The sequence below is a fragment of the Melanaphis sacchari genome, unplaced genomic scaffold (assembly GCF_002803265.2).
Source record: "Melanaphis sacchari strain LSU unplaced genomic scaffold, SCAv2.0 Contig1_pilon_pilon, whole genome shotgun sequence".
NCBI classification, from domain to species: domain Eukaryota; kingdom Metazoa; phylum Arthropoda; class Insecta; order Hemiptera; family Aphididae; genus Melanaphis; species Melanaphis sacchari.
This window is the reverse complement of record NW_020270976.1, coordinates 7063821-7074697: the sequence shown is the minus strand read 5'-3', so window position 1 is coordinate 7074697 and position 10877 is coordinate 7063821. Positions and strand designations below refer to the sequence as shown.

At 24.4% G+C, this 10877-nt stretch overlaps 1 protein-coding gene across 1 annotated transcript; it reads left to right on the top strand.

The window, feature by feature from the left end:
* Positions 1-3774: 3774 nt before the first annotated feature.
* LOC112593048 (probable cytochrome P450 6a13) lies at positions 3775-6870 on the top strand. The gene is made up of 4 exons (XM_025337281.1): positions 3775-4705; positions 4779-5003; positions 6286-6537; positions 6651-6870. The coding sequence occupies exons 1-4, from the start codon at positions 3811-3813 to the stop codon at positions 6821-6823; spliced, it is 1545 nt and encodes a 514-aa protein (XP_025193066.1). The 5' UTR covers positions 3775-3810; the 3' UTR covers positions 6824-6870.
* Positions 6871-10877: the final 4007 nt, after the last annotated feature.

The following is a 10877-nucleotide window of genomic DNA, read 5'->3' as shown; positions in this document are numbered from 1 at the left end:
TATGCTAAGAATTTAATATTATAGTTATTATATCCATATTATGTATATTATTTTACAACAATTACTATTTTTATCATATTATCTATATATTTTATACAATTAACGATTTATTACTTGTTTTTCATTCTCTTATCAAACGTATATTTATTGTAATTATATAGATCGTAAATATAATTATTTAAAAAATTATTGAATGTTTAAGTTTTATCATATTTTTAATTGGCTTTTATCTATTTAAACATAATAAATAAATAATCTTTGATAGATGTACTTAAGTACTTAACTAATTAAAAATAAATATAATATTTGATTGATTTATAAAAAAAAATGTATATAATTGTGGATTTAAGTCTCTAATTATTTAAATTATTATAAGTTATCAAATTATGTTATATACTGATTATGCGTAGTTGCCAATTGATCACTCTATTCAACAGAGTATTATTTATTCGTATGTACCAAAGGTATTTTTTGTTATATCGAATTAAATTTCATATTATTTTTCGATGTTGTAGTTTTTAAATTTTGATAAAATTAATTTGATCATTAAATTTTCTTCAAGCTTAAAAAAATAATTATTTAAATTATAAAAATTATATGATATGAGATTTTAAAATTTGTATAAAATATGGTATAATATAAAATGCATTATAGATTTTATGAAAAAAAATAAAACAAATATTATTATATCACCAACATTATTGTTTTCGTATTGACTTTAATCTTTAATCATCATTTATAAAGTGCGGCCTCCATACTTAGCAGAGCAGTACATAATGATTGTAAATTTCTAATTTTTCTTACTAAAAACATGCTGTTGTACTTCCCATTTTTCTCAGCTTTTGTAAGTCGTAGAAATATAATTTTTTCATCAAAATAAACATAAGAAGTTTTTCTAAACAACCATGTTCCAGATTTTTGTTATATTTGTTTTTCTATTTTGTATGATTTTTAACATTTTTTTTAATTTTAAATACAATTGCTAAATATAATTACTTTGAAAAAAAATTCGAAAATCTGGAACGCAATTATATATAGAAGAATTTATCAAGTTTATTTTGGTGAAAAAATCATGTTTTTATGATTAACGAGAGCTGAGGAATATGTGAAGTACGAAGCATACTTTTTAGGTCGAATTTTATTGATTTTTTTCGAATTACAAGTATAAAATAAACTACGTCAATGTATATAAATTTATAGAGTGCGTTGTGTAGGTATTTTACTTTATGAATAAAAGCTACCTAGTACCTATTATCCTGCCTACAAGTTATACTCTGTTCGCCGAGAGACCAAACCAGTTCGTGGCGTTCGTGTATCCTGACTAACCGAAATACGGACGCTCCATCAAAAATCTTGTCCACTGACCAAAACTATTTTACAAATAGAGTGAGTTCAAAATATAAGCTAGTAAACTACCATGTGATACGGAATGTTGTCAAACACAATATATCACGGATCGCAATTCGCAATCCTTATACAATGAAACGCGACACTAAATAACTTTCCATCATTTTAAAGCAACAAATGATAAGTAGGCGGGCTGTAGTTGTCAAATGTTGTGAAGAAAAACGACGAGTTTTCATTCGTTGCGCAGATTCTCTTTTGGTGAACAGGGTATAATTTAATTATGCAATTTTGGAACTTACATTTTTGATTATCTATCAAATATTTTTCATAATTAGAGTTTTTCTTGTTTAAAATATAAGGTAGTACCAATTAATTATTTTTAATTACCTTTAACCCTTTTTAGACCAACAATAAATGGTGATAGAAATTTGATTTTTTTTTTGCACCTTTATAAATTATTATTTTTTTGATGAATTTAGAAATTGAAAAATTTGAAATTGGAGGTTTTTTAATATATTTTTAAGGAGTAGGACAAATAAGTCCCATTGTTCATTTAAGGACTATACTTAAAAGTCCCTATGGGCCGTTACGACACTACTATTTTCTTATTCCCTATGATAAATAAGTAATAGTTAAAATGTAATCAATTAATTAATTCAAAATATAATGTCCATTTTAAATATGTATATAATTCATGTTTCAAATTAACAACAATATAAACTTAAAGAAAATAGTTATATAGTATCAAAAACTAAATGGTCAATTTTTTTATATTGCAGACTAATATTAAGAATATTGAATGGTTACTATGTTCAATTTTATAAATGTTTAATTCATAATTTATCATATAATGAGACTTTTATTAAAAACATAGTTATAACGTAATAAACATAATAGTAGTAAAAACATAGTTATAAGCATAAATATAACACAATAAACATAATAGTCATGTACAAAAAAAAAAAAAAATAATAATTATAATACTAAAAATGAACACATTATTTTGAATGATATTCATCAAAACGTGGTTTCTTTTCATTTAAACAATATTCATTTCACTAATTAAATAAATTTAAAAAATTAACGAGTAAATAATAATTAATAAATGAACAAACAACACTCAAGAGCGAAAAAAATTGCATACGTATAAACAATATACTTGGCGCGCGAGTGCTTGACTGAGAAATGAGAATATTCGTCAAAACACTCAAAACTACATATAAAAATGTCGCAATAGACCATAGGGACTTCAAAGTCTGTTGTGATTATTGTCAATAAACGCATATTTATACACAATATTACAATAATAATGATATTCAATGGTACATTCTGTTTCTCGGGATTATAACGAAAATAATAATAATAAAACCCATTGCTTATCTATACTGGTTCGCGCTGTGGCTATTTATATAAATATCGATATTTATTTTATGGGCTAAACTATATTTATTTTATTATGTGATATATTTAACGCCATCTATTTATTTCACAGAAAATTTTCGGGAACATTATTGATTAAAAATGGAGTGACTTATAACTTATAACTTATAAGTCACTATGGTCAGATAGTACTTAATTTATTTTACCTATGTTTAAATGGATAAAATACACAGCGGACTCAAAAGTCCCGTTGGTCGGCAAAGGGTTATAGCACACTTAATATTTCGTGCAAATAAAAATACACTAATTTTATTTTTAAACTATAATAGGTAATACTAATTTGTTATTTTTTTTTTATATAGTCTATAGGTAATGTAACTTTAAAATTATATTATGATCATTTAATTTATACTAACTGTATAGTTATGGTTATAATCAATGTACCAATATATAAGTAATAAATTAATAATAAAATGTCAACTTATTACATACATTATTAATTCATTCTTATTTGTGCATGAAATAAAAATTGATATTATTAATTATTGTAAATTTATTATGATATTTATTCAACAGCCTAGATCATTAAAATTAAATGGTCTTTATAATGTACTCTATAAGTAGGTATTATAATTTTATTTTATTTTTTTATTACATTAATATTTTATATTATCACTTTAAAATTTAGTATTTTACGAAGACGATATCTTATTTTACTTAAAAACAATGGTTTAATTATATACGTAAATATATAAACCTAAGTTAAGTACAAGTAAGTGGTAGAAATTAAAATGATGTATAATTTAAGTTAATTCCTATTGTCAAGTGCAGTTTGCAATCAGTACTTATCATACACGGTAATTTTAATAAAGAACTTAAAAAAATAAAAACTACTATGGTACTTGTGTACAATACTTAGTAAATATGTAATTATTCACTTTAGAATACTGTATAGATAATGATGATTGATGACCTTAAAATATGAGTTTTAAGTATTTGTTATAAGGTTATATAAGATGTATACAAGATTGAATAATAATCATTTGTTATTATTTCCCTTCATATACCAATCAAAATAGAAAAATGTCAACGATATTTAACTTTGCTAACTTTTGGGTTGACTTGATCATAATTGTTACAGTATTGTTTTCGATTGTTTATTATTATTGTACTTCAACAAATAATGTATGGAAAAAACTTAACATACATTATATACGTCCAATTCCTTTGTTTGGAAACTACTTGCATGTAGCTCTGGGCATAGAGCATCCAATAGATCTGTACAAGAAAATTTATCATGAACTAGCTGGACACAAATATGGAGGTATGTTTCAAATGCGCACTCCATACTTATTGATCCGCGATCCTGATATTATCAACAATATAATGATAAAGGATTTTTCGTATTTTACCGACCGTGGTATTTACTTGGATTATTCAAATGAACCATTGTCAGAAACACTGTTTTTTATGGAAAACCCTCGATGGAAAAAACTCAGAAGTAAATTGAGTCCCGCGTTCACATCTGGAAAACTTAAACAGATGTATAGTCAAATCGAAGAGTGTGGCAATGCGATGATAGTTAATATACGTTCTGAGTTAAAGAAAAATTCCAAAGAAATTGATATACGAGACATTTTGGCACAGTATTCAATTGATGTTATTGGCAATTGTTCTTTTGGACTAAACCTAAATGTAGCAAAGGATGATACTTCTTTATTTCGTAGATATGGAAAAATAATATTCAAACCATCTCTGTCATATTTTGTGAGAGAAATATGTGTAATGATATCACCGGCTATTCTGAAAATTTTAAAGATTCCTATATTTCCACATAAGACAACTGTGCATTTCGGATCAATATTTAAAGAAACGATTGCATACAGAGAAAAAAATAGTATAGTAAGGAATGATATAGTTCATGCCTTAATTCAAGCGCATCAAGACTTAGTTGTTAATGAAAATATATCTAAAGATGGTAAGCGAATTCATTTAAAATAACAATGTCTATAATTTAACTGCTGTATCGTGATATTTATTTATTTTTTTAGTAAGATTAACGGGATCTCAAATATTATCAAATGCATTTGGATTTTTTGCTGCTGGATTTGAAACTACATCAACGACTCTTTCTTATTGTTTACATGAACTTGCACTGAAAAAAAATATTCAAGACCGAGTACGAGAAGAGATAAAATTAACAAAAATTAAATTCAATGGAGTAATTGATAATGAATTTTTGATTAAACTCAATTATCTAGATATGGTTATAGCAGGTATTTACCCAATAAATGTTTAATAATATTACTAATATTGATGATAATATATATTACTGTCAACTTGAACTAGTATAATAAAATAAAATAAAATAATGGTTTAATATTATAATATGCGGATAATTAAATGTATAATTAATTAAATTATTATAATTTACCAAAAATAAAAAATGTTTGATCATCACTTCGGAAAAAGTTATATAGAATACCTATAAAACATTTTTTCATACATTTTCATTGAAACAACTAACAGTATTTGTCAATGTTTTACCACTTAGGGGTGTGGCGTAATATTAGATGTTTTTCGATATTTTAATTTTTTGTAAATCATAATAGTTAAATTAATTTTGTAATTAATCACATTCTTAGTATTAAATAATAGTAAGAATGAAATATTTAATTAATCCATTATTTTATTTTACTAGGTATATTAGTTGACAATCATATCAATATTACAAATAAAATAAAATGGTTATTAACAAACTATGCTTTTCTGCGTTCATGCTTTAATTATTAGAAAACACCCATGTCATAATTATTTGCCCAACATTGTTAAGACTTTAAAATATAAGTTATATTTAAGGCAAACACACAAATCATTTTAGATTTTGATTCTGAGCGGAGCAATAAATGTATCAATTTTACACTGGTGTATATTTTATTTTTTTCTGTTTGTTGTCACCTTTTAAGACAGTAAAACTGCTTTTGTTTTAAAAATTAGTTGTGATATTTGATAGAAATTTTTATTTAGTTGATACTTTAGAGGGTCAAAAGTGAAAAATTCTAAATACTTTTTTTGATAATGGGAAAAACAAAGAAAAAAATTAAGAATAAATGGAAATTTTTATGAAATTCTTATTTTTGATAATATTAATTTTGTTTGTTTGGTGCATTTTAAAAATAAAATTACTATACAGCAGAATTTTACCTATCCATTTTCCTACTTTTCACTAATTATCAAAACTAATAGTATAAAACTAGTTGAAAAATAAATTCGACTTTGTGCAAAAAATTATCAATTCATCACAACTTATGAATTTAAAAATACTTTTACTTTTTAATTTTAAAGTACTAATCAGATACATGATTGGCCAATTTAGTTTAAGTGACAGTAGTAATTGTTATTTTGAAAATAAAATTATTTCTATTTAATGTTGGCTAATAGTTTTTTTGTTTTGTCATTGGTATCATTCAATTATTTTTGAAGTTAAAATATTAAGTGACCATTGGTCATCGATATTAAATTACTATAAAAATACTGAAAATTACTTAATGTTTTCAGAAACACTTAGAAAATATCCTGTAATTTTTGCTCTGTTCAGAGTAGCTACAAAAACCTATCATCTGCCAAACGATTCATTAACAATTAAAAAGGGACAGAAAGTTATAATTCCAATCTTTTCATTGCATTTTGATCCTAAATATTATACTGATCCTGAAGTATTCAATCCTGAAAGATTTTCTGCCGAAGAAAAGGCAAAACGACCTAACGGTGTTTATATTCCATTTGGTGATGGGCCCAGGATTTGTATCGGTAAGTATTATTATATTAGTTTGTATAAAGAAATTTACTATTTATTGTCGAGTTACTAATCAAAAATTAAATTTATTTTATTTTTTATTAATATGAATTATTTTTATATATAGGAAAACGTTTTGCTGAGATGGAAATGAAATTAGCTTTAGTAAAAATTTTATCAAAATTTGAAGTGGAACCATGTGAAAAGACCGAGATTCCTATACAGTTTAGTAAATTATCTTTGTTAGTGGTTCCGAAGAACGAAAAAGTTTGGTTAAAATTAAATCCAATTACTGAATAATAATTTAATTCTTAACTACAAAATGTGATAAATATATTAAAGTAATATTTAAATATTAACAAGTGTTTTATGTGTAAATAAATCTTAGCTAAAAAAAAAAGATTTTTGGAATTATTAAAATAAATATTAATGGTTAGATACAATAAATTATGTGTCTTATATATTATACCATTTGTACTTATTTATTACATTAAATGTAATTAAACTGCAATGTAATAAATCAAATTTAGCTTAAAATAACATGTTAGTGTATCTATAGAGTATAGATTATAATATAATCAACATTTTAGTATTCATAAAAACTTACCATCTCCTTAGTTCATGAATTATAAGTAGTTTCGATAGATACCTCCCTCCCTCATGCTTGTCACGTCTAGTACATAGGTATGTCATCCTATATACTTTCTGTATTATTATGTGTATACAGGTTGTGAATGTCTTTTAAAATAAATAAAAAAAAAAAGAAAAAGATCATCGTTGTTTAAAATTGATTTAAGTAATGATGTTGGTTTTTGTAATAGTATTTTCATAGACATATCTATCAATTAAAAAAAATTAACGATATTAAACTTTTTAAATTTTGGACTAATTCATACTTGACACATAAAATAATCTATATTATAGATGATATTTTAGATACCTACATCAGTGGTAATCATCAGTGGTAGATCACAATTGACTGATTGGTTGCAACGTGAGTGTTCAAGTTTATCGCGATTCTTTTTCATTTTTTTTTTTTTTTTTTAATTTTTTTCAGAAAACAAACAAAAGTCAAAACACTCAAAACATTTATTTTTGTTATAAATTTGTGTATCTTTGTTATTATTCACAAATATAAATTAGATTAGGTAATAGCAACTATTGTTAAATGCAATAAATAATTACCTATGAAAAACGAAATTATACACTTGGGTAGCAGCTAAATAGGTATTATTCGAAATCTGATGAATGATGATATTCCGAACCTATTAATAATTCTTATTGGCGGCTTTTATCGCATTCATATAAACTGATCCGTGAAATCTGCCTAAAACGCTAAATCACAAAGTCATACATTACAAATTCACAACACCACGCATTTGAGAAAAACTAATACCTCTTTTCTCCAAAAATGGAATAAAATCATCTAACAAATTACGAAATCTTTGAAGAAATCTACTTCTACTGAGCTATCTTACATTTGTGTGCAAAAATACAAAATGAAATCTATTTCATTGTTTTCAATGTTTTTTTTTTTTTAAACAATTATGAATGTATATCAAAGTAATTATTTCAAAAACAATAATAAAGCATCTACACGTGTTTAACCACTATAAATTATCATTTAAAAAATAATTTAACTTCGTTAATAAGGTTTTTTAAAAATTTAAAAGTTATCTGAAATCAATCCATAAAACGGCTTACTTTGGACACAAAGTTATTTTTTCATAAAATCGTATTAAATTTTGTATTAATTCGAAAATATTCATTTTTCAAAAACAAAACTACAGGCTTTCTAGCTTTCTAGTCTTTTTAATTTTTTGTGTTTAATAGTATCATAATTATTCAATACTTGATGATTAAATTAAAAAAAAAAAACCAAATTTAACTCATAATAATATAACCTCTTCCCGCATAGAGGCATCAAATGGTGCCATATATATTTATTTTTATTAAAAATCAGCTTAAATTATAACAGTCTTCATATATCATTCTACATTATGATAACATAGTAATGTTTATATTTTACTAGTATAGGTAGCGCTAGTCATATTTAAAATTGGTAGAAAATGACTAAAAACAGAAAGACTACAGCTTTCCAAAATTACTACAAGTCATCCACTTTAGACAATTTTTTTCATACATAAAAATCAAATAAACTTTTCGAAAAAAATATTTCTGAATAGATTTATAACTTTTGTTTAAGATAATATTAATTAAAACCGGTTTTGGTAAATGGAAGAATTTTTATAGCGAGATTTGTTGATGGAAACATTTGGTGCCAGCCCGATTTGGTGGATGTATTTTTTCAATCAATTTTATGACGTTTTGTCTATTTACGTACAAACTATTGCATGTCTTTACATGCGTCTTATTTTTGTTTTTATTTCATCTATGGATTTTAAATTGTTTCCATTATTATCAGTACGTTGTGTTGTTGTACGAGTAAAGTATTGTTTATTTGGTCTCATAAATATATATTTTTTTTCAATAATTTGTGAAAATGTCTAAATTAAATGAACATACTATTGCGGATTTGTTGGATTTTGAAATGGATGAAGACGAAATGTCTATACCTTCTGGGTCTGAATTTTCTGACCAAGAAGAGGACGAAGAACATTTTTTCAGTGAGTTTGATGTACCAAATTATAATACTGATAATAATTGTTTCGATGATATTATGGATTGGCCTGTAGAATGTGTGGAAAATACAGACGTACTTCCCACATCTACCAATAACATTCACGTAGATCAAAATCCTATTATTATAAGTGTCCCTCATATTTCATTACCTAACCTAACAAGTAGGTAAATTTTAAATTGTAAAATTTTTAAAACGATACAAGTAAAACTTTTTTTTTTGTATGTAAATTAATTTTTTATTTCAAGCTATAAAATAATTAACTAACAATTTTAAAATTTGGAATTTAATTTTTTTTTATATTTGATGTATATGTATGTTATCATAAAATAATTAATCAATTAATACTTCTTTTGTTTTATAATAATAAAATTTAAACATATTTTATACACTATTTATTTATTTGTTTGTGGTAATGTAGTTGAGTACTTCAAAACGGGATGGCACCAAATGTTGCCGGATTTTGTTTTTTAAATATCTTTTTAAATAATGTTTTGATATTTTTTTAAGTATTTTTTTCGAATTCTACGTCAAAATTTACATATAGGTACATTTTTTTTTTGTTAATAAAAGAAATCATGCATGAAGAGGATAAGTTTACTTTGACTTTCTAACGTTAATTGACTTATTAAGTATTAACATATTACATAAAACAATGAAAAATAAAATAAGTAGATAAAAAAATACAGCATTGAGCCACTATAAGTACCTAAGTATATCATTCAATTTCATAAGTATCGATATTAAAAATATAACTATCTCGTCTTTGTCTAGTCAAAAGTATTTTAACTACTTGTACATTTTAATCTGGCTCTTATCAGCAGTAGCTATTGGAAAATGGGAACACAAATGTTGAAAAACTAGGTACTTGAAGTATTTTTAATTTTTTTCTCTTTAAGAAATTTATGTTTAGTGCCTATAGGGTAATCTACGTTTTATTTTTACTTCATCAAGAGCTTTCGAAAATAATTAATTTATGTATTTGTTGTTAAGAATTATCACCTATCTTTTTATAATATTTACCTTTTATGATTTGACTGTCTGAAGATGTCTCTCTACTTGTCAACTTCCGTTTGAAAACTTATGATAATTATAATAACATATAAAGTAGGTCTATTAGGAACTATGAATATTTATTAAGAAATAAGAATAAGTTTACAGCAAAAACAAAAAAAAAAAAATCATTTCTATGTAGTATTGTATAATAATTAGTTTTTAAATTACTTATGGTTTAATATGTGATGACAAAAACCGTCAAAAACATCGTTGACGAAAAAAATAAAAAATAATATCATGGGGCCTCCATGTTATCATTGTCACGATTGTCACGCCATAACGAGACGTTTACTACACTCAGTGTCTCAACTCTCAGTACACTCAAGTCTCGTCACAAGTCACAACTACATTTTAGGAACAAGAACCATGTTCCTAATGTTCCTATATTGATTAAAGATGATTTTAATTTTTAATTCAATCTAATCGATCTCATATTCTATAGTTTTATCAAATCTTATAATTTTGTCTGAAGCGTAATTACTTATTATTATTATTACATTATGATTTGAAGTCACCCTATTGAATGGTACACGCATGTGCCGTATGTACTAAGGCTCTATAATATATATGTTTATATAGCTCTTTAGTATGTACTATGTAATTAACAATATATGTATATTTCAGTATTTCATGTTATCTACGATTTTAAATTTTCAA

What these genes read in the sequence shown, in the direction of transcription:
- LOC112593048 (XM_025337281.1), top strand. Translation starts at nt 3,811, where the DNA reads ATGTCAACGATATTTAACTTTGCTAACTTTTGGGTTGACTTGATCATA. An exon ending in TGAAAATATATCTAAAGATG is followed by an intron (nt 4,706 to 4,778) that starts GTAAGCGAATTC and finishes TTATTTTTTTAG; the next exon opens with TAAGATTAACGGGATCTCAA. An exon ending in TGGGCCCAGGATTTGTATCG is followed by an intron (nt 6,538 to 6,650) that starts GTAAGTATTATT and finishes TTTTATATATAG; the next exon opens with GAAAACGTTTTGCTGAGATG.